The following is a 24,067-nucleotide window of genomic DNA, read 5'->3' as shown; positions in this document are numbered from 1 at the left end:
AATGAAACTGATCCTAACTTCTATCTCCACCTGAGTCGGTAAACCGAGCTCAGAAACGTGGTGTTCAGCAGAGATATGATCGCTCGAGCTGCTTCAGTGTCGTCACTATCGGCATCTGGTGATGTGATATGGCAATATATACCTGTCGACTTGAATAATTCATATACCACACGTGTATCGTGGTCCATGTGATGAAGTATGGCTCATAATTATCAAAGTGTGAGTTGTTTAATATCCTTTTCGATAATATGAATGAATAGTTTCACGGACATTTTAACCATAAACGCCAAGCTATACTGTTTGGATTATGTTTTTAGTGTGTTAAATAATTAATATTTTGTAAACAAGTCCAGATATTTTTGAAGAAAGAGGTATTCTTCCTGATCGTGTGGAATTGTTGCTGAACAAGTGGGATAAAAGTCTGTAGTCAAAACATAAATATAATTGTAAATTGCAACTCTGTGTGCGAGTGAATGAGTGAGTGAGATAAAATTTAAAGCCACCGCTTTGTGCATGGAATCGGGGCTAAGCTACTGAAAACACTGAACCCGTGAAGATCCGATCTTCAGCAATTACCCATGCTTGTCACTTGTTGTGAGAGAAGCCTAACGGGATCGGGTGGTCAGGCTCACTGGCTTGGTTGACACATATAATCATATACGAGTGAGTGAGTTTAGTTTTACGCCCATGTGGGGACTCGAACATAGGTCTTCAGCGTGACGAGCGAACGCTGTAACCACTAGGCTACCCCATCGCTCCTAATCGTATACGAACTGTGTAGATCGATGCTCATGCTATTGATCACTTGATTGTCTGGTCCAGACTCGATTATTTATAAATCGCTGTCATATTGCTGGAATATTGCTGACTGTGCGAAAAACCAAGCCAAACCAAGAGAGAATGGAGATATAACGCACTGCACAAATGAGGATGTACTCAAAGCAGAGGCTACCGTAAACATGTAAAACCACCCAGTCCGAGTCATCATTGCCTTTTGCAGAAACAAAACCGACGGGAATGACTAACGAGAATTGTCAGAAACGCCCATTTTAACTAATATCAGACCATGCCTTATTTACCTTTCCTCGTTAATTCCGATACTCATTGTTTTCAAGAAAAGTCAATATTTTCAGGAAATAACCGAACGTTGTTTCCGTCATTGCATGGTCAAATTGTTTCCTGTTTAAGTTCCCGACACATGCCGAGCATTCGCCACATCTCGGAACTTTCCGTAAACGCCTCTGTTCGGCTCGTCTGGGAATGATGTGAATGGGCTTAGATACTAACCGGCATTGTTACGGCGAAAAACTCGACAAGGACAGAACTAAACTGTTTCCATATACTGATGGTTCGTGAAGTCAGTTTTGCTTTTTTCTGGTTCAGGTAGACGGTTGCCCAGTCAACGACAGCACGAGAGATGAACTTGAACACCGCCATCATTATCGTCACCGTTACCGCCACCACCATAATCATCATCTCCACAATTTTAATCACCATCATAATCATCACGTTTCCCTTAGCCGACAATGCTAACTGGTAGAGTTATTTCCCATTCGTTACACTGTCTGAAATATTTGAAACACACTTCACCTCAGGATTATGGTACGTTGTACGTCCACACATTGAGTGAGTGAGTTTAGTTTTACGCCGCTTTTAGCAATATTCCAGCAATATCATGCTGGGGAGACAGCGGAAATGTGCTTCACACATTGTACCCTTGTGGGGAATCAAACCCTGGTCTTCAGCTTAACGCCAAAGACGCTTTAACCACAAGGCTACCCCACCGCCCCTAGTCCACACATTCACAATTCCATATAACGTACATTCTCCGTGTGACTATATAGCTTGCTTGTTGCTGAAGTGATTCAGCTGGGATATTGCTGCCTACATACACGTTGCCGTGATACAGCTGGGATATTGCTGACTACACACGTTGCCGTGATACAGCTGGGATATTGCTGACTACACACACGTTGCCGTGATACAGCTGGCATGTTGCTGACTACATACACGTTGCCGTGATACAGTCTGGGTATTGCTGACTACACACACGTTGCCGTGATACAGCTGGGATATTGCTGACTACACACACGTTGCCGTGATACAGCTGGGATATTGCTGACTACATACACGTTGCCGTGATACAGCTGGGATATTGCTGACTACATACACGTTGCCGTGATACAGCTGGGATATTGCTGACTACATACATTGCGTTGCCGTGATACAGCTGGGATGTTGCCGTGATACAGCTGGGGATGTTGCTGACTACATACACGCTGCCGTGGGATACAGCTGGGATATTGCTGACTACATACACGCTGCCGTGATACAGCTGGGATATTGCTGACTACATACACGTTGCTGTGATACAGCTGGGATGTTGCTGACTACATACATGTTGCCGTGATACAGCTGGGATATTGCCGACTACATACATGTTGCCGTGATACAGCTGGGATATTGCTGACTACATACACGTTGCTTTGATACAGCTGAGATATTGCTGTCTACATACATGTTGCCGTGATACAGTAGGGATATTGCTGTCTACATACACGTTGCCGTGATACAGCTAGGATATTGCTGACTACATACATGTTGCCGTGATACAGCTGAGATATTGCTGACTACATACACGTGGCCGTGATACAGCTGAGATATTACTGATGTTATGGTTAAATAATTGCCATGACAAAAGGTTTAAGAATCCCCTTTGAACCAGCAAAATATAACACAGACAAGTCTAAAATATTCAATAATATTTTGAGCAAACAATGAGCAAGCTACAATGAATCACAATACAGATTTCTAGTACAATGCAATTGAGTCACAAATCAAAACCCCTGAACCCCCCCTCTAGAACTGCCAATGCTACCCATGACGCTGAATCGAACCTGGGTCTTCAGCGTGATGAAAAGCGAACGCTTTAACCACTAGGCTACCCCACCGCCCCCTCCAGGACTCTGGAGAGGTGTTACATGCTGTGTGTATGAACAATCTGACATAAAGATACAAAATAATATTATACTCAGAGTAATGCATGGCTCCCATGATATAGGCGTTACAGGAGAAAGGAGGGAGGAGAGAAGGGGAGGAGGAGTGAGTGAGTGAGTGAGTATGGTTTTACTCCGCTTTTAGCAATATTCCAGCAATATCACGGCGGGGGACACCAGAAATGGGCTTCACACATTGTGCCCATGTGGGGAATCGAACCTGGCCCTTCGGCATAACGAGCGAACGCTTTAACCACTAGGCTACCCCACCGCCCCTGGGAGGAGGAGGAAGAAAATGACATGTGACATAATGACAACATGTATGTGTCAACTAAGTCAACAAACACGCTAACTGTTTCCATTGATTCATTCTTACAATAAGCATGGTAGCTGAAGAAACCAACTCAGACCTTCACAGGGGTGTGACCACGGTGTGACAGTGAGTGAATGAGTACCCATGTGGGGAATCGAACCCGGACCTTTGGCGTAACGAGCAAACCCTTTAACCACTAGGCTACCCCAACGCTTCTAATAGTGTGATAACACACACTGTCAATATCATCTTCACCACAGTGAAGCACATGGCTAACCGCAGCTCCCACTCTCTTGGAGTTACCTCCCTTGACCCCTGGCCAGGGCATAAAAATGTGGATCACAAACCGGAACAATTAAATCTTTCAGTTACATTCTCCAAGGTTGTTGACTAATGCTTCGTTCAGATTTTGCTGGCTACTGATAAAGCACTTTCCTGTATTCTCCCTCATGTCCACATCTCAAATAAACACAACACACATCTTTGATGTTGGAATATACTTCATTCAGTATATATACAAAACATCTCAAAAACAATGTTCACATGACATAAACCATATGCTAAACAACTATGAATTATCAAAGCTGAATGAGTAGTACTCACAGCCAAGCCTTAGCTTCAACTTGTGGTGACATGGAGTTTTTCAATTGATGATGCGAGGAATTCAACTGGTTGCCTTACTACACTTGTAATTTCAATGTATGTTTAAACCACATACTATTCATTACTTGTTTTATAGAACTGCCATCAACATCTTTAATAATATCCGTCAGTGCATGTATGAGTCTCTCTCACTCTCTCCTCCCTCCCTCTCATTCTCTCTCTCTCTCACACACACACACACACACACACACACACAGAGTTATACACACAACTATATTTATGTTTTGACTACAGAATTGTATCCCACATGCTCAGCAACCATTTCACATGATCAGGAAGAATACCTCTTTCTTCAAAAATATTTGGACATGTATACAAAATATTAATTACCTATTGTAAAATTATATTTATTTGTTCACTACTAACTAAAGTTCTTTTGGGGGAAAGCAACTGGTGATATAAGGAACAAACCTGGTCCTGCTTAAATATCTTGAAAATATGAGTGCCTCCAAAAATTCTGCAAAAATATTTTGAATGCTGTGAAATGTCTACTTTCATAACTATGCACTAATTAAATACATGGCAACTTAAAAAAATAATGGCATCCCATATTGGATATAGAAAACTTCAGATTGAGGAAGTCAGGTATTTCCTACAAGTCTGTTACCATGGTAGCAAACTCATCATTTTATAAACATATTTCATCTCTTGGCCAATGTTCGGAGTTGTTTTTTCTTCATTCTCTTTATTTTTGCTGTGCTTTTAATCTGTAAAAAGTGAAAGAGGAAAGATTTTACTAATGATAAATGATGGATGGCAAATATCCTACTTATAACAAACAATGTTGGTCCAGAACAAGAATATGGCATGGTTATCTGGTTTTACCATATTTCAAGGTTTCTGTTAGGTCAGGTTGGTCATTGCACCCTGATATTGGGGAGTATCCCCCCAAAAAGAAAAAAATCTATCAAAGATTTAGTGTTACGCCGCACTCAGCAATATTCCAGCTATATGGCGGCAGTCTGTAAATAATCGAATCTGGACCAGACAATCCAGTGGTCAACAGCATGAGTATCGTTCTACACAATGGAGATACGATGACATGTGTCACCACCCGACCCCGTTAGTCGCCTCTTACCAGACAATCCAGCGATCAACAGCATGAGCATCTAGTAATGGGTTAGAATCCCGTTTTGCCCTGTCAGCACTCCATAATGACCACTTCCATATAGCTGGAATATTGCTTAGTGCGGCGTAAAACTAAACTCACTCACTTACAGATTTATGACACACTTAATAGACTTAACACTGCACAATTCTTGGCAGCCCACATCTTTGTTGTTGTTATTGTTGTTGTTGTTTTAATGCTGCATGGAAATCTTTCCAGGTATATGATGGTAGCCTGCAAATAATGGAGTCTGGACCTGATAACCCAGTGATTTTGAGACAACAATCCTGGCCATCAGGGTATGACAACACCCCATCAACCATCAGACTACCCAACCAATTCAGTCATCTCTTACAACCAGCATAGGTTGCTAGGCAACACTTCTAGCCCAGAATCCTCTTGGGGGTCGACTTGTGAAGAACCGGGTTAGAATTGGTCTTCAGCAACCCATGCTTGTTGTGAGAGGCGACTAACAGGATCGGGTTGTCAAGCTCGCCAACTTGGTTGACACGTCATTGTATCTCAATTGTGCAGATCGATGCTCATGCTGTTGATCACTGGATTGTCTGGTCCAGACTCGATTATTTACAGACCGCCGCCACAGAGCTGGAATATTGCTGATTGCGGCATTAAACAACAACCAAACCAAACCAAACCCATTGGGGTTCAAGGCCGTTAGTGTATTCAGACACCCCGAAGGTAAACACATCACAACTCACAGTTTGCACTACTTCAGATTTCAGAGCATTCATCTCCCGTCTCTTCTGGTTCGCCTCAGCCCGTTTACGTTTCCTCTGAAAAGTCAGACAAGAGTGCTTTTATTTAGTTCTTATGTTAGGTGAGGTGAAATTGGGTTTAACGTCATGCTTGAGAATATTTTACTCATATGACGACGTGCATGCGTGTGTATGTGTATGTGCGGCTGCTTGTACTAGCCCAGACTGAAGCTGGTTTTATAGTGCTAGCCCACTGAGATACCATGCCGCAGTGAAGCATGAATACCCCACTCAGACACATTATACTGACTCCAAGCCGACCAGTCCTGGTTGTACCCATGAATGCCGAGGCAGGCAGGGACCAACAAGTACCATATTTTAACGTCTTTTGGTATGATGCGGTTGGGGATCGAACCCGCGACCTTCCGCTCTCCAGGCAGGCGCTCTATAGTTCTTATGTAATAATCAAGCAATACATTCATTTCTGCCAAAATAATATGAATGGGCATTCATTTTACACTTATCACAGGGGCGTATACCACAGGGACATAGATAATGAATGTATATCACAGGATGTACATCACAGACGGTCTTTTAGCCTTGCTCCAAGGTTGTACTGAATGCTAAGCCCATGGATGTATTATATTGTATAGTAATTCTGTGCTTTAAAGAGGCAAATCAAGATAAGCGGTCAGTACAAGGACGCCAGTCTGTTAGAGGGACAATGTGTTGATTCTATTAATATTCTTTTAGAAATTATCACTTAAACTATCAATTAATACCTTAGAGACTTGTGCAAGTCTAAGAGTCAATCAAAGAAGCATATGTATATCATGTCACATATTTTCTGTCTTCAGAAATACCTCAAGTTCCTCATTTCTGGCCTCCTTCAGTCTGTTCTGGAACTCTTTGATGGATTTTTTCTCCGCCTTATCTGCCATTTTTTTACTCCATGATGATTTCAAGGACTTCACCTTTTTTATCTCTGAATGTCTGAAAAACAATTTCCGTCACTTCAGATACTGATCTAACTGTTAAATACCGAGGGACCGTTCATAATTTATGCCTAGGGGGTGATGATTTTAGGGAGGGGTCACCCATTTTGTACTGGGGAGGTAGGGGGGGTTCAGCAATTTTGTACATAAAAATACATAAAAATTGCTTAAAAAGGGTCATTGATTTTGCTTAAAATTATTGAAAGGGTCATTGATTTTGTACATGACATGGGTCACTTACTTTCTACATAAATTTGGGGGTCCATTCACATTGTTTCTCCATAAAATCATCATCACCTCCATAAACACAGAGACCGACCGGTATATGGTCTCTGATAAACATGATAAAGTATGAACGGTCCCTGACGTTGAATGAACAAAACTGATAATACGGTCACCTGAGATTGCCATGGAACGAACAGAAAGAACAGTAGATGGGTCTTTCTTCTGTGGATGATTATCACAATGAACCAGAAAGATGCAACAAAAAGGCAAAATATTACCATAAACCTTTCAAACATATGAAGTCGAAAGGGTTATGAAATTTGCGAGTAGGTTCGATTAACGGGACTATTACCTGGCTGGTCGTGGTGTTTTCCATGCTCTACCAGACTTAGGTTGTCCCCTGGGAATATTATGTAAAGATTTCTTGACAGTCTCTGTCTTTTGAGCGATTAAAGCCTCAGATTTAGCCATATTTACAGGTGCTCGACCATCCACACGTGTTTTGATCTAAATATAACTCTTGCTATATTAGTAATTTCCATACATATCCTTTTTAATTTCTATCAACCTTAGGCGAACAAGAAGATGTTTTTTTTATTACCTCCCACAGAGACGACGCGACCAGCACCGAAAATCTTGAACCCCAGATCAAATCAGAAAATTATAATAAAAAGGAAGTGCAGTGTTATTGTGGACAATTTGCAGTAATGCAAAATTGGAAATTCAATTAATGAGTGACTGTGTACGTTTTCAGTTTATTGTGGTATGAATCAAAACCCAATGTGTCTCAAACTGTCAAAGTTGGTGTGCTAATAAATTGACAATAAAATTAGATATTTCTTTATCCTATGATATCCACTGTGTATGTATTTTATAGTATGGGATGCGCCTCGACAAAATGTGTGATGAAAGAGATGCCCGTTTTCATTTGAACACATATTTTTAAAATGTTTGTAATAATTCTTTTCCGGGTTTTGTGCCCTTTTTGCTTTGAGCTTATAAATCATTACATGTACTTGGAGACTGAGCCGTGACTTTGAAAGCACAGGACGAATCCGCTTAGTGACCAATGCAATGAACATTGACAAGTGGTGCTAAAAAATGAGTTACCTACACGTGTAAACCCAGTCCAGGAAAACAGAACTTACTCATCTTGTAAAGACAGCTAATTCACTTTCAAATTGCCTTTAGATAAAATATGTTTAAAATGCATGCAAATTACACAAATGTATTTATTTAAGTGGCAAGAAGGGAAGTCAAGCCAATGAGATATTTCCGTGAGTTTTACGCCGCTTTCATCAATATTCCAGCAATATCACGGCGGAGGACACCAGAAATGGGCTTCACACATTGTACACTACCAGGGTCTGATACCTGGTCGTGTTTGTTCTATATTCAATATTAGATTGGTGTTTAACAAACACACTAAAAACCAACACACCCCATTTCATAGACTAAGGCTTAGTCTCTGAATATATATAATTTTGATAGTAACAAACAAGCCCATTTATATTGAAAAGGAGCCCTAGGGAGACTAGAGATTGAACCTGAGGAAATCTAGCCTTGCTTCATTTAGGGCTTTAGCACTGCAGAGAGGGCTTGGCAGTAGGGAAATTAATGTGGTTCAGGGACTGTGAGACAGACTACCCATTTCACTGCTTTCTCAAAAGCTCTATCACCAAATGTTGTTGTTTTGGGATCTTTTTTTGTTGTTGTTTTGGGAACACCGAGCTGCATATGATGAGAATGAACGGAAACATCTTTTGGGGACGTGCAAAGAAATTTGAGTTTGCAGATAGACTTGATCCGTTTGTTGCAGTGACTTGAAGACAGAGGTCGGGAGCTTGTAATTGATCTGTTGCTTGATAGCTAGTCAATGGAGCCTCTTTAGAAAGGATGTTATGTGTTCATATTTTGACGTGTGTGTCAAAAGCCTGGCTGCCGCATTCTGGACACGCTATAACATGTCAAGCTGGTTTTGTTGGATCATGTACAACAGGTCAGGGGCGGATACAGCTGTTTGAGAAAGCGGGGATGCACACTCTTGAGTAAAGGAGGGGTGCACACTTCATTTTCACCCGTTTTCATGGGTCATTAAATAAACTTTCAGGACAAAGGGGGGTTTTCTACGACAAACAACTATTGTTATTAATACACAGTGCCATTTAGAAAGTGGTCAAATGTAATATATGTTATACTTGGGATTACACTTTCTTAGTAAAGTACAAATTCTAGAACTTTTGTTCGGTTGAGTCCCTCGAACCCACACCCTCAGCCATCTCGGCTGAGCGGGTTAGGCGGCTTATTTTGTGTGCTGGCGATTAGGTGCCTGACTCTGAGGGTGTGGGTTCGAATCCCGGATGGGACTCAACCCAACAAAAGTACTAGAATTTGTACTTTACTGAAAAAGTGTAATCCCAAATATAACATGGGTAACTCTTATTAGTAGTAGGAGGGGCGGTGGGGTAGCCTAGTGGTTAAAGCGTACGCTCGTCACGCCGAAGACCCGGGTTCGAATCCCCACATGGGTACAATGTGTGAAGCCCATTTCTTGTGTCCCCCGCCGTGATGTTGCTGGAATATTGCTAAAAGCGGCGTAAAACCAAACTCAGTCAGTCAGTAGTAGTATTCAGAAACTGACAAACAATTTATGTGTATATGATAAGAAAGATAAATAATATTGACAATTTCTTTTTGTCTGTATTTAGTCTTGCAGTAAGTGGTTAAAATACCTGGTGGAAAACGCGCAAAGATGTTGTAGGAGAGAAATGGTCGACCACATGTTAGTGTGTATGTCTCTCATGTGACCGCACGAACACCTGAAACTGATTAGAACTTTGAACCAGACCTGGATATCCTACAATCAGCTGCAGCACAGGTGTGACGGGAAGTTATAATTACCTTCGTACGTAATTAGTCCATTGTTTCGAAACTGGTAAGAGTTGCCAATCCGGTGAAGTGTCGACATAGATAATAACTTTTTATCCCTAGGGAAATTCTGGTTACATCGTAAAACACGTAGAACACAACACATGGAAGCACAACATATTAGACACTTAGAGACACCCAACACCCCAACCCCCAAACCAAGGTTTGTCTTATTTATCTAATTATTCATCTGCGTTAGATGTTTGTTCGAGTAAAGACCATTAAACTTGTAACTGCTTCTCTGTGGCTTAGTACTAGTACATCCGGGCTATTTGCAAGATTCACGAAGTCGCCATATTTGTTGGCGAAAATGGATCTCTTGGCAAGCTATTCAGACGATGGTGATAGTGCCAAGAATACACCAACAAGGACGGATCAGGTGATTACATAATGCAAATATTGGTGGTTTATTATAATTTTGTAAATATTTAATTATTTTGCTATTTTATAATTGTGCATGATCGAGTCAAAATAAACACTGCCCAAATGCCTTCCATAGTTCCGAGGACTTCAATGATATCTATGATTTTAGAATCGATTGCAGTATCGTGCAGAGGTTTCATAAATGTAATCGGTGAAAATTCACGTATGAGTTCGAATATACCATATTTTCACATCGCCATTGATTATTTGCCAACTAATAATTTGCTCATCAGAAATAGTTTGAAGGTGGTGTAATGACCTTGACCTTAGTCAACGTAGAGAAAACGATCTCGGCAACAGGTAGTCGGACATAACCCATTGATCATTTTCGTGGACATATATATATAATATATATAAATATACATATAGATTAGTATACATATGTATAAGTTACATACAGGCGAATGTGAAATGATTATGTTCAATGAGAGTTTGCAGCGGAAGCTGATCATTCAGTGTGTACCTCCTGAGTTATTCATAATGACTTAGACTGAGATGACCGCTGATGATTCTGTACTTAGTTTATGTGACAATAATCACATGCTAAAAAGAAAAATGGTTATAACTGGCTCTTTTGCTTTTGATTAACCTCAAGTCAAACTTGACTAGACAAGAAGAACAAATAAGTTGGCCCCAGATGTTTGAGAGGGGGTAAACAAACGGTGATCGTCATCTACCATGGTTTGTGAGTATGTGCCTGAATGGTAAACAATTATTATTGGATAATATATCTTTGTCATGTACACTATATCAATGCATTTTTACCAGAGCATCATCGCACATGGTGCCTTATCTTCAATCAGAAAAGAGCAAAGTACTGTCTCGAGGGATATAAGTGATGACATTGACCAATGAAAGGCTCCTTTAACCCTTGTAAACTTTGTGCGTCAGATTCATTTGTTATCAAATACTAATTACCAAAATGTTAAAAGAATGTGAGGAATTAGTCTAATTAGGAAGATTATCTATTTAATTTCTCATTTCCTTTATTAAATTTCTAGGTGAATATCATTCAATTTCAGATGCTGCCCAAAGTTGAGCCAACTAAGTCTGATGCATGCTTGGAAGCGGAATGGGAATCCTTTGAGAAGATGATCAGCGGAACTGAATCATCAGACACACTAGCTCCACCACCTCTGCCTGTTGGTCCTCCTGAATTGTCGATTTCATCTGAACAATCATTCTTTTCTAATATGTCTGAACCTCCTACACTCTCGAACATAAAGGACCAAACTCAGTTTTTCAATCATGCTGACCCACCCACATTAACTAATTCCACTGAACCAGTGACCCATCCTGATGATGAAGGGACAGCTACTGTCAAAAGTCCGCCAAATCCTTCCAAGCTGACAGACATCATACTGCCTTCTCAGTATGATGATGAGATGCCTATACTCACCAAGATATCTGGATCGCCGATGTCATCGGAGCATTCCAGATCACGATCCTCATCCTCCTCAAGTTCAAGGTCATCCTCTGCAGACTCAGGTACTGTTCCTTGACATAGACATCATTAAAGCTGTAAAAACTGGTTCTTTTTACTTGTTGGAATTGTGTGTTTACAGTCTGAAAGATTAAATTTAATAAACTGAATCACTTCAGCATTATCCTTGCCCTGTAGATCTTATCGTGGGACAAGTACCAAGCTTGCAGGAGTGTAAAATATACCATGTTCTTTTGAGGCTATTCACAATAGTTGACACGATCAGCAATTTTGTTTATCTACCCATTTGAAAGTTGAGGTCAGGTCTTTGAATTGATCTTACACCTTCAAGAAATATTATTGACATCATTCTTGTGTCTGTTTTGTCAGTGGTATTAATTGCAAATTGTTTTTCATTCAGTGAGAAGTGAAGAAGAGAGAAAAAAGTCACTTTCACCAGTGTCCTCAAAGAGAGAGTCATCACCCAGGAAAGACTCGTCCACATCAAAGAGAAAGGTATCGGTGTCACTGTGAATGGGTTTTCTCGTCACTGACAGATCAGTGTTTTCAGAAATCAATACCTCAACTGCTGTCTCAGGTTTTCATCTTCGTCAGTGGTGGAAGGACTAGGAACACTTTTGAAATGCAGTGTAACACAAACAGCAGAATTTTGACAGGACATTTTCTTTTTTGTGAGAGAAAAAAGTCCTGTCTCCACTGAAGATCAGTTATAAATCACATTAAAACATATCCTTTTCGCCATTATTAGAGTAATTGTTGAAATTTTCCTCCCCATGCACTGAAGAAGATAAAAGCACAGCAGTTGAAAATTAATTTCTGAGAAGAAATGCCTTAGAATTACAGCAAACAATCCCCACCAAGTGCCCTCATAAATTCACTTTCATTCCTTTGGTAATTCTCCCTCGAGGACAGCATTGTGTGAATAAGGTTACAGAATTAGGGATTGTTTAGGCTTGTGTAACCATGAGTAAAGCATATCTCGATCCATTGTGGACTTAGCCTGACCTGTCGCTTGCATATCACATAGGTTTTGCGGATCCTATCGCTGTTAAAGGAGATTGTCAGCACCATGTGGCAACAGAACTGTTGCCACACTCTTTTTGTTGATGACTGGTGAGTATGAAACAGGTGTATGTATAGTTTGTAATAGTTTGGTGTTCTTACACATGTATCATAGCCGCCCTTTTCACTTGCGAATACCGCAAGAGGTTTAGGGGTGGACAGCGTCGTATTTGCGCCATGCGATGTGTTTATTTGAGATGAGTTTACTTGTGAAGTGGGTATGGGATGGATTTGTCAGTGTTTTGTTTTGATTTCATTTTGAGAGCCAGGTGATTCATGATTTTTTTTCTAGGTTTTTTATTGTGAAATGGGTAGAACTCCTAGTTTCCTGACATGGACAAGCATTTCCAGGTGCTCCTGTGAATTACATCTTTTGTGTCTTTAACCAGATATCGTTCTTTTGTCTTGTTTTGAGGGTTCTACTTTTTTCCACATGACTTCAGAGTGTAACTTTTCCAGAAAGGAGGAGGACAATTTCATTGATTAAATATTTTTCTTGTTTCCTTGTCAGGATTGTAGAGGTATCATTTATGGTCTAACCAAAACATGTTCTTATTTATATCATTGTGCAGACTTTGAGGGGTGAAAAAATTACTACATTACACAAAACTGGATGCTTCGAAAAATTGGGAATTTCAACATGATCACTTTTGTTAAAGTTATGTATTTTTTTATTGTAATTTTAGCAGTTACTCTGTTTATTGTGAACTCTTCCTTATTGAAGAAGGTGACCTGTGTATTAGTCGTACAAGTGCTGATGGTGTCTACCTCTGACGCAGGGTTTTTATGTAATGTTTATGTCTTGGGGCACAAGCATATTTATTCATTATTGAATTAGAATTTCTTTGTTATTTCCTGCTTGAAATTGTACCATGTCTCAGTTATGGACGTAATTAGGAAAACTTAAGTGCAACTTGCCATGAAGTGTTCCTTACTATTTTCTTCATGTTTTGCAGGATGAGAAGCGTGATAAGCGATCAAGGTCAGGACATCGATCAAGATCAAGGTCAGCTCACAGGTCAAGATCAAGGTCAGCTCACCGGTCAAGATCAAGGTCACCTCATCGCAAGAGGCGTCGTTCATCAGACAGGAAGAGATCAAGGTCCAAATCTAGAGGAAGGCGAAGATCCTCTGAGAGAAAACGAAGGTCAAGGTCTCGTGGGAAGGTATATTACCTAATGTCTTATGTTTACTTGCATTATGTGAGGTATTGCTTAAATCTGTAGATTAGAGATCTATACAACATTCAACTTTGGTACAGTTTATTCTTATGTGTGCATTAATTAAGTTTCACATTTGACAAATGCTTTGCATTTTTGGTACTGTGGTGTGTTTGTATGAGGTTCGTCACAAAACTTCGCTCGTCATACCAAAGACCCAAGTTGAAATCCCCACATGGGTACAATGGGTGAAGCCCATTTCTGGTGTCCCCAGGAATATTCCTAAAAGCGGCATAAAACCAGACTCTTACCCGCTCTTCACTAAAGACAGTTAAGTGGTAAATCTCTAACACCTGAATCACTTCAGTCTTTCCCTCGTATCAAGGGGACGAGCAGTGATAAAGCTGACATACTGTTCAAAGTGATGTTAAACCCGACTCACTAGTATGAGTTTCAGAATCCTCAAGTTTGTTCATCTAACAGCAGAAAGAGATGAAATGAAAATAGCTATGGCACCTTTGACCAGTAATAATGTAGATGACATACAATTTAGAATTTGTTACTCTAAGGGTAGTAGTGGCAATACAGATTGTCTGGATATTTGCATGAGTTTGAATGAATGGTGTTATTGCAGAGGCCTCACCACAGCTCCTCACGATCACATCGAAGACGTCGCAGCGGCTCTCGTTCCAAACGTAGACAGTCCCGCGAGAAGCGTTCCTCACGAGATCACCGCAGGCGTTCAAGTGACCACAGTCACAGGCGAGATAGACGAGATAAGAGCAAGGAAAGGCGAAGGAGAAGCCGAAGTAAAGAACGAAGGCGAAGTAGATCTCGAAGCCCCGCACGGGGCAAGAAATGCATCACAAGGGCTATAGGGTCAAAGCCACTGACTTTCAAAGAACAGATGAGGCAACAGTTGCTGAAGGCCAGCAAGATGCTGTCTGAACAGGGAGAGGGAGCTGAACAAAAAGGTATATATAATTTATTGTCCTGTTTTCTACTCCCTCTTACTAGTCTTAGGGATGAGTAGCCTAGTGGATAAATCGTTCACTCTGCATGTCAAAGACCCAGGTTCGCCTCGGATTCCCTATATCGCTGTAGTGTGTGACACCCATTTCTGATGTCCCTCGCCGTGATATTGCTGGAATATTGCTAAAAGCGGTGGAAATCTAAACTCACTCTACTCCCTCCACTGCGTGTGTTTGGTGTGATCTGGCATATCTGCATATCTCTCCTCTTTAACCACTAGGCTACCCCACCGCCACCCATGAAGCTTGAGTGGGTGTTAAAACTGTGATTTGACTGTGTATCTCAGTGGGCATGACATGTTTCTAATTCCTGCTATGACAGTATTATGTATCTATTTGTTTTGTTTTTTCATACACAACCATGTTTATGACGTTGCATAAATTAACAAAATGAATCCCATTTCAGAGATACCAATTGACAACCAGAACAACATGCCCCTAAGTGCATCCAGTGTGTTTTCTGCAGTCAGTGCTGGTGGCAACGTCACGCCACAAATGGCTCTCCTGCAAACCATGGCTGCCATGCATCAGAAAGTAAGTACTCTTCATTGCTCATATTTTAGAGAGAACAGGGTTTGCATAGTGATCTTGTTTGTTTATTATTATTTAGTGGCTGACCACTAGTTGGAGATAAAATATGACACTCCTTCCCTGCTGAAAATTTGTTCAAGAGAAGATACACTGATATAGAAATGCTTTTGTTTGCCTCCTGTACTCAAACTAATTTATGAGTGTGCCTGGCTTCAAGATGGTTCACTTTCCCCCCCTATCTATGTCATTATCAGTGTTTTCCTCCAATGATCCGTTCATTTACATTTTCCCCGGTATTTATGTTTACTGTTGTGTGCAGTGGAAACAAACATGGTCGTGCCAATAGCAGTTAATAATTTGAGTCGTGAAACCATATCATCAGTGTAAATTTATTATCTTAACATGCTCGCTCAGTCAGGTTTGGTAATTTGGCTTTTATAAAGTCAGTTTCATATATCTTCTTGAAATTGAAAGTTGGCTTTAAGGACTATGGGAGTTAATTTAACTGGGCAGTTAGCACACTTGTATTTATGCAGTACGAACCCTCATATACATCCAGGGATATATGTAGGTATTCCCAGACCTGCATCAGTTAACTTTCCTGAGACTTCAACCTGACATAATAATGATAAATAATAATTGATTTCTAAAGTGCTATCCATTGACGGGTACTCCCTGGCACTACAACAAAGTTTAAACCAAATCCATGCAATCATAAACACACACTCCTGAGTCTAGTGGTATGCTAAGCGGAAGAGGAGGATTTATTGCATTGCCGTTAGGGTTAAACGGTATACTACGGTATTGGTAGAACCGCAGTATTTGGCCTTCGATTCGGTCGGTATACCATAGTGCAATAAAAACATTTGGTGCTTTCGTTCTGTCATTTGTATCTAGTCATAAAATGACAGTTTTGTTCTTTCAGAATGACAAACGTGATGGTTAGTTTTTCCCATGTTATTAAACAATGTAATGTTTGGCTCTTGTAATTTTTCTGCATTATGATCATATCTCATATACCAAACCGAAACAGATGGAACCAAAGGCCTTGTACTGCAATACATACCTATTGTGGTAAGAGCGTACTGTTTCACCCCTAACTGACGTGACTGAAATTGTTTTGAGAAGGCGTTGACCCAAAGTTTGCTCATGTGTTAACTTGTCTTATTGTGCTGTCCAGGCTCAAGAGATCACAGGTGTGGCTGTGCCAAGGTTTTACAACCCTGCTGCTGTCAACCCTCTCAAATATGCAGAGCAGGTGCAGAAGAGGAAACTACTCTGGGGCAAGAATAAGGATAAGAAAGAGGCAAGTGTGTTGTGCAGTGTCATTGTAATTCAGCAGTATTGTACAAGTTATACCCGATAACACATGGAAACTCTTTGATATTAATATTTAGAATACTTACCAAAATGTTTATCCTGTGTAAAGATAAACAGATTAAATGTCATTTGGAAGCAATGCAGTAATACACATAAATAGTTAAAGTTTATGGATGTATAAAAACAGATCTAAACAAGAGATAAATTTGTCAGTACAATACTGTTAACTTGAAGAGATTTGACCTTAAGATGAAGTCACATTGAGCAGGTTTTCTTTGGTTTGGATATTGTGTATGACCTACGAGTTGGGTTTCAGGATGAAGGTCAAGGCCAGTGGCAGGGGACAGCTTTTGTGTCTGACAATGATGGCAAGATGGCTGCCAAGTTCCGTAAGCTCATGGGGATGAAGGAAGGAGCAGAGAAGGATTCAGATGAAGAGAAATCTGAGGAACAGAAGAAGAAAACAGAGGAGATGTTTTACAGACTTGATAAAGAATACGAATTTGCACGAATGACCACACATACACACCGTGGAATTGGTCTTGGGTTCCAGTCACAAGGATTACCAAATCCATGATCAGGCCATCACTGGACTCCGATGTATATATAACATGCTATGATACCTTAACTCCTGGAAGTGTTCGAGAAAAATGTCAGCATAAATATGCATGTGTGTGCCAATTTGTAGCAGCATAATTTAAGCCCTGGCAACTGGTGATAATTATTATTTATTGTTGCATCGACAATTGGTTATTTGTGATAGGGTTGAATGGGTTGTAAATAATGTAACATTGTTGTGTCTTTTCTAAGAATTGAAGCAGCACTGTTCGCGTAATCATAAAGGTGTTTGCCAGAGTTATGCGCTGAATTGATATCGGAGATGTTGATTCCATCTCGACACTTCTGGTTTGAGTTTCATCCAATTGCTTACTCATCAGATTTCTGAAATAACTGGATGAGATAATATAACATTTTTGTTTATTGTATTAGTAATTGGTATATTTTTGTTCAGATCAGTGAACAGTCTTACGCCAATAGTATTGAGGGCTGGCCATGCTATGAGCCTCTGTGATGTATATATAATATGCTTAAAAAGGAAGAGAAAATATGAAGTCCATTATCTGTGACATTTGGCATTCAAGAAATGATGGCTTCTTTTAAGAGAACTCGACATTGAAATCTAGTGCTACATTCTGTTCAGGGGAATAGGAGAATAATGAACACATAGATGTTGTTCAGAAATCCAGACCACATGGGTACAATGTGTGAAGCCCATTTCTGGTGTCACCTGTTGTGATATTGCTGGAATATTGCTAAAAGCGTCATAAAACAACATTCACTCACTCAGAAATCCAGATAGTCATCTTTGTTTGATCAGGCAGAATAGTTAAACTACTTGTGTGTGTTTAACCTGCTGTTCAGTTACTGAATTAATCCAATGAGCTTGTGTACTTAGTACAAGATGTAATTCTGGAGTTGTGTTTGTTGCAATTTGTTGTATTGTATGTATATACTTGATGTGCTGTATGCATGAGTGAATGGTTTATGTACAGAGTATGTTTTGTAAAAGCATTAATTTTGTGTACATTTTGTATTATGTACAATTCCTAACATTGAGATCGTCCAGTTTGGACTGAATAAAGTAAAGAATTCAGGTGGAATCGTCATTTTTGTCTTGAATCCTTATGTTGGATTGTTTGATCTGGGCATTTTTGTTCTGTGTAGCTTATGACCATAGTGCAGCAGAATGGACAGTAATCGCCATCTCAAGGTAGTATCTCACTGGTCATGTTACAGCAGCATACACTCTCTATGCGTGTCATGGCTGTTGCTGATTGACATTCTTGTCAAGTTCCAGAGAAGTGTTCTCACACAGCATAGTTTAGGGCTGTAACGATGCATCAAACTATGGAAGGATTGCAGTTGTTGAGTTTCTGATAGTCATGTTTCTACCATCAATTAATGACTATCAATAGTTTAGTAATTGACTTCGGTTGATAAATGCACAGCGCAAAATACAGGGCCTAGATTTTCGAAGCTCTCTTAGCGCAAAGATAGTCGTAAGTTAGATAGTCACAAGTGCCATACATTAACTTACGGCTATCTTAGTGCTAAGAGAGCTTAGAAAATCTTGGTCCAGGAAGTACCAGATTCGTTCACTTTGATTTAGAGTTATCCGCCCGTTACCTCTTAAGCAAACTTGATCTACTTCAGCTTGTTTTTATTTCATATAAACTATACATTCATTTGGGAAATGGCTTCAAATGCGACAATTCAAGGAGAAAAACACTAGTGCAAAAGCTGGTTGCAAATAGACTATCGCAATAGTTGTTTCCCCCTCAATAGTCATCCCTTGTGTAGTTTCATTTAAACTGGCGGATGTATTTCCACAATCCTACAGTGTATATCTTTTACTTTTAACATGTCAGCAATGTTACAATAGGTTTTTTTTATTACTGTCGGAGGATTGTTTCACAAAAGAGCAAACAATGCATGTTTCAATGGGTTTATTGCAGGTACCACTATAACAGATAACTGCATCCTTTGAAAAAAATCCAACATGTTGACATTAATGCAATGAATATCAAACGTTGTATATGAATAAAAATGTGGCTATGTACAAAGCAGTACATAAGATAATAAACAAACACATTTCCCTTAATTTGGGGCACTTCAAGGGAGAGAACTGCTTATGCTTGGGGAATAACTACTAAATCTACAAACACACATAATACTAAATTAATTTAGCTATTTCTATTTAAAAACGTTATATATTTGACAATCTCTGTTGTAATGAATCCCATGGAAATTAAACATTTAAAGGAAATATATTTTCAGAATTCAAGAAACAAGGTTAGAATGAAATGCTGCGAAAGAGAAAAAATGTGTGAAATACCAAACCACTTTAAGGTCTGATTACTCTTACAAAGTGACTTTATTCATAACTGACATGACGAAGTTGAGTTTAAACTGCACCTGGATTGACTCAACTATCTTTAAAGCTTTCAGATACACAACAGTTGCACACAAAAACTTATAGACATCTTTAATGGCACTGTTCATAAGTTCAGAAGACTCCTGGAGTCCCGAACGTCTTCTATGTTAGTTGAATTTGGGGACCTCTAAATCTTTACTTTAATAAGTTACGACAAGAACCCCTTGACTTACATGCATATTTTGAGCACTGAATAGGGTTTTATGTGATCTGAGCCAAAAATATGCATCACAACGTTTACCTAAGTGGGGATTTGAAATCATTTCTTTGGCTGTTTAGCATGCACCTGAAAGTCTACTCAGAAATATTACTTCATCCCTTGATTTGGATAGTTGTTGCCTGATCTGGGTAACAAAGGAGTGAATGAGTGATTTAAGTTTTACGCCGCTTTTAGCAATATTATGGCAGGGGAGGCCGGAAATGGGCTTCACACATTGTACACATGTGGGGAATCGAACCCGGGTCTTCGGCGTAATGAGCAAACACTTTAACCACTAGGCTACCCGACAAAATCAACAGCTGGCTCAGCACATCCTCTTCATTCAAGTTTCATCACTGAATACAGGTGAGCTTCTGTACCTTTGTTGCTCTGGTTCCTTTCATACTCATATCCACAATTCCGAACAGTCATAACAAGCTCAAAGTTGAAGCAGTGTTGGTAGTATGCATAACATAATGTAACTGCCTTCGCCATTTTCTCCTTTTTAATTCAAATGCATGACAGATTTGTTCCTTAACATATTCAGCTTGAGTGCTGGCATATTTGAATTCATATAATCATATCATATTCATGGTAATCTTATAACTGATAATGTTTTCATGCTCAACGTTTCAGGTCTTTTCAACAAAATGGAAAAATACTCATTTGCGTAGAATTAAGAAATTCAGTTCGCTCTACCACCATGTATAGTGTAATAAAACACACTTTCGCCCTATTATAGTTAAAGTACGAGGACGCTTGCGTAATAAACAATACTGCTTAATGAACAATTGCCAGTGGTATCTGTCATAATCATTCCCTTCATCTCAAAACACACAGATTCAAACTCGACACAGTTAAAATAATATAAGACAAAAATATTATGGATGTCAACTTCTTGTTTATTCTATACACAACGTTTCTGGGCCCCTTCGTCAGGTGACTGAAGGGGCAAGGAAAAGCCCAGAAACGTTGTGCATAGAATAAACAAGAAGTTGACATCCATAATATTTTGTCTTCTACTTGAATACCAACTTCTATATGCCTCTCAAGAACCTCAACAGTTAAAATTGTTGGACAAATCATTTCATAATATGAAACATGGCCATTCCAATTTCTTATGAATTCAATATACCCTGGTTGTTTATTATACTCTGGTCAAACACTTCTCACATCTCACAAATGATATTTTACCTCCAGCAGTTAAACCAACACGACATACACATGCACATAACTACATAAAACCAAAAACAATGTCTTGCTACGTGGAAACTAAATATGGTCAGATCAATTTAAGCACTTTATATTTTATGCTACTACATAAACACAGGAATTAAACACTCTTTAATACAAACGAAATAAATAAATGCTATTTATTACTGCATTTTGCAAGGTGTATACTACATTCTATTTTACAAGAATATTCTTTCGATTGGGGGTACATGGTTATGGAGTTACATATAAGGGTGTTGAATTCAGTATTTTCAGTTCAGTTCAGCTTATCTTTACTTGATCAGGAGTTAATACACAGTCAATATGTCACAGGCATGGTTTGAAAAAACTGTGAAAAGTTTGTGACAATCAATGTGACGGTTTTATCAAGAGTGTGTGGATGAAGGGTTCTGATGCACAAAACACAGTGATAATATCTAAAATACCTATGGAAAATGAAATATATGTACTGAGATACATGTTGTAATAGATGTGGCTCCCGGAAAGTACAAGATTAATCTATAACATCTTTTTCATAATATCCTTTCCCATTGTAAAGTAATCCAGAATATTCACTTCAAGTTTATATCACATCTGCTCAGCAGCACGACAAGAAAGAGAATGATCAGATTGGGGTGTCACGTGGTCAGCCAGAAGGCATGCTGCATGCTTCACAGAGGCTGAGAATGTCCAGGATCCGGAGCAGTGGGGCATGTTTCGGTGAATGGTACAAGAGAGGCCACAAAGTTTGTTTACAGCTCCTTTACACTCAGTTGTTGATCATGAGACAGAGTACACCGTACTACCCCACCGTCCCTACAAGTTCCTGAATATTTGCAACATTAGCATGACTGGATTGAGAAAATCATGACAAAAACATTGCAAAAAGCTTCAAGATATACTCACAGATACCAGCAGAAATGACCTAGTATGGAGCATATGTGACATTTTTAAAACTGGATGGGAAACCTGTGACACGTTACAGACGCCATTCCTGGATATACTGTGGAATAACAACGTTTTGAGAAGGATTTCAGTCGTATCATGGTGTGTCAGCTTGATGAGGGAGGAAAGCGATGATGATCGGTGCCAAATCAACTTGGATTAAACCAATAAGCACATGACAAACCTAGAATTGTAAACAGAACAAATCTTGGAGTCGAACCCACGATGTTGTTTCTGCATGCCCATGGGATGCAATGCTGCATTCAGGATCATCTATGCATTGCTGCTGCATAATTGTCGACACAAAGAATTCGAAAATGTGATTCACATTCTGGGCCCCGTTTCACAAAATGATCGTCGCGCTAAGATGATCGTAACTCCTATACTTTAGCATAGACTTACGACAGTCGTAGCGCTAAGATGATCGTAACTCCTATACTTAAGCATAGACTTACGACAGTCGTAGCGCTAAGATTAGCATGGAGTTACGACTGTCATAGCACTACAATTGTTTTCAGAAATGGGCCCCAGACCATTAACGTTCCATTACATTAGCTCACATAGTTCAGGTAAGCAAATAAAATAAAATTTTACAACATAACAAACCACTATATGTCAAAATAGTCTATCGAGAGTAGTATTACCTATTCACTTAACAGAAATTGTGAGACAATATATCTTAAAACAATTACAACCATAATTGTAATAATAACGCGACTAGGCCTACTTATATCTTATTATCATAAGGAACATCACAGGTGAGCGTTTGGGAGTTGAGGTCAGGTTACAAGGTGAAGGACTGGGTCTAAGAGTTCAGATCATCTTCACAAACACCTTGCACTGCCAGCTCCATAGTTACATTGTCTAGATAGTTCGGGTCTGGGTAGCCATGCCCAGAGACATTTGAGCCAAATTCTGTTTTATGATGAATTTCATTCCACGTGACGGTATCGTTCTCCCCCGTAGTGGTAGACACACCGATGGTGAACATCAGCCTTCTCTGCCAGGCAATAGTCAGCAGCTTCAGGACCTACCAACATAATAGCTAAATTTCAAAGCTGATTACATAATCCGAAAGAAAATTTCTTAGATCACGTGGATCAGAAACAAGTTTCAGGAAATAAGGCAACCAAGTGTTGGAGGGACGTATTCATAAGAATTCATAGTTTCTTAGAATGAGAGTTAAGGTTAACCTTAGTAAAGGTTGCTTCGTGAAAGAAACCCCTGTTCTTTCCATGAACCCCAGAATTCCAACCCATTTGGGTATTTGTACAAGCAATAGCATATGTCCAGCTGATGGAGGAAATAGCAGAGTACCACTCACCTTTCTGCCTTTCTCATTGTCAGGAAGGTAAGCCACTCTGGGGAATCCACGAGCCGAGTATCTCTTGCCAGGGTTAGGATGCTCTGGGCCCTGGAATCACAACGGAATGCTAGCACTAGCACAAAATATGATGGCTTCACATGAAAAGGGTTAGGGGTTGGTACCTGTATACCCTGGTTGACACAACTCTGATGGCCTGACAGTGGGGGTGGAGGGGGAGGAAATGAGAGGTAGAGACACCTGTAGACCTGGGCTGACAGTGTACACAACTCTGATGGCCTGACAGTCGGGGTGGAGGGGAAGGGAGAGAGAGGTAGAGACTCACCTGTAGACCTGGGCTGACAGTGTACACAACTCTGATGGCCTGACAGTTGGGGTGGGGGAGGGAGAGAGAGGTAAACTCACCTGTAGACCTGGGTTGACAGTGTACACAACTCTGATGGCCTGACAGTCAGGGTGGAGGGGGAGTGAGAGGTA

The 24,067-nt window shown here is 39.9% G+C and overlaps 3 protein-coding genes and 1 long non-coding RNA gene across 6 annotated transcripts in view; 2 read left to right on the top strand and 2 right to left on the bottom strand.

Annotated features, from left to right (window-relative positions):
* Nucleotides 1-68: 68 nt before the first annotated feature.
* LOC124280832 lies at nucleotides 69-23,982 on the top strand. Its single transcript, XR_006899781.1, has 3 exons — nucleotides 69-446; nucleotides 3,101-3,118; nucleotides 23,888-23,982. It is a non-coding gene; the product is annotated as an uncharacterized LOC124280832 (long non-coding RNA).
* On the bottom strand, nucleotides 4,244-7,532 carry LOC124280830 (coiled-coil domain-containing protein 86-like). The gene is made up of 4 exons (XM_046716815.1): nucleotides 7,369-7,532; nucleotides 6,660-6,789; nucleotides 5,800-5,874; nucleotides 4,244-4,679 (listed from the first exon to the last, which is right to left on the bottom strand). The coding sequence occupies exons 1-4, from the start codon at nucleotides 7,485-7,487 to the stop codon at nucleotides 4,614-4,616; spliced, it is 390 nt and encodes a 129-aa protein (XP_046572771.1). The 5' UTR covers nucleotides 7,488-7,532; the 3' UTR covers nucleotides 4,244-4,613.
* On the top strand, nucleotides 10,214-18,572 carry LOC124280827 (arginine/serine-rich coiled-coil protein 2-like). 3 transcript variants are annotated; one of them, XM_046716809.1, is made up of 9 exons: nucleotides 10,219-10,323; nucleotides 10,963-11,052; nucleotides 11,390-11,855; nucleotides 12,212-12,306; nucleotides 13,830-14,039; nucleotides 14,668-15,007; nucleotides 15,471-15,598; nucleotides 16,776-16,901; nucleotides 17,232-18,572. In XM_046716809.1, the coding sequence occupies exons 3-9, from the start codon at nucleotides 11,390-11,392 to the stop codon at nucleotides 17,490-17,492; spliced, it is 1,626 nt and encodes a 541-aa protein (XP_046572765.1). In that variant the 5' UTR covers nucleotides 10,219-10,323; nucleotides 10,963-11,052; the 3' UTR covers nucleotides 17,493-18,572. The 3 variants fall into 3 exon arrangements, with proteins under 3 accessions (XP_046572763.1, XP_046572765.1, XP_046572764.1); XM_046716807.1 differs by lacking the exon at nucleotides 10,963-11,052 and having other exon boundaries at nucleotides 10,214-10,323; XM_046716808.1 differs by lacking the exon at nucleotides 10,219-10,323 and having other exon boundaries at nucleotides 10,330-11,052.
* The window catches only part of LOC124280826 (E3 ubiquitin-protein ligase DTX4-like), a 28,331-nt gene continuing 25,728 nt past the window's right edge, over nucleotides 21,465-24,067 (bottom strand). The window contains exons 8-9 of the mRNA XM_046716806.1: nucleotides 23,591-23,680; nucleotides 21,465-23,296 (exon numbers count right to left, since the gene is read on the bottom strand). Of these exons, the coding sequence (XP_046572762.1) occupies nucleotides 23,072-23,296; nucleotides 23,591-23,680 (315 nt within the window). The 3' untranslated portion in view covers nucleotides 21,465-23,071. The remainder of the gene's footprint in view (nucleotides 23,297-23,590; nucleotides 23,681-24,067) is intronic.

Source organism: Haliotis rubra, unplaced genomic scaffold (assembly GCF_003918875.1).
Source record: "Haliotis rubra isolate DU_JTF1 unplaced genomic scaffold, ASM391887v1 Scf275, whole genome shotgun sequence".
In the NCBI taxonomy this organism is placed as follows: Eukaryota; Metazoa; Mollusca; class Gastropoda; order Lepetellida; family Haliotidae; genus Haliotis; species Haliotis rubra.
Note: the sequence above shows the minus strand (reverse complement) of the source record. Positions and strands in the feature narration are given on the sequence as shown.

Coding starts and splice junctions, on each gene's coding strand:
- LOC124280830 (XM_046716815.1), bottom strand. CDS start 7,487: ATGGCTAAATCTGAGGCTTTAATCGCTCAAAAGACAGAGACTGTCAAG. Junction 6,790..7,368: donor AAAACACCACGACCAGCCAG/GTAATAGTCCCG, acceptor ATTGTTTTTCAG/ACATTCAGAGATAAAAAAGG. Junction 5,875..6,659: donor CCAGAAATGAGGAACTTGAG/GTATTTCTGAAG, acceptor CTGACTTTTCAG/AGGAAACGTAAACGGGCTGA.
- LOC124280827 (XM_046716807.1), top strand. CDS start 10,255: ATGGATCTCTTGGCAAGCTATTCAGACGATGGTGATAGTGCCAAGAAT. Junction 11,856..12,211: donor GTCATCCTCTGCAGACTCAG/GTACTGTTCCTT, acceptor TTTTTCATTCAG/TGAGAAGTGAAGAAGAGAGA. Junction 12,307..13,829: donor CGTCCACATCAAAGAGAAAG/GTATCGGTGTCA, acceptor CATGTTTTGCAG/GATGAGAAGCGTGATAAGCG.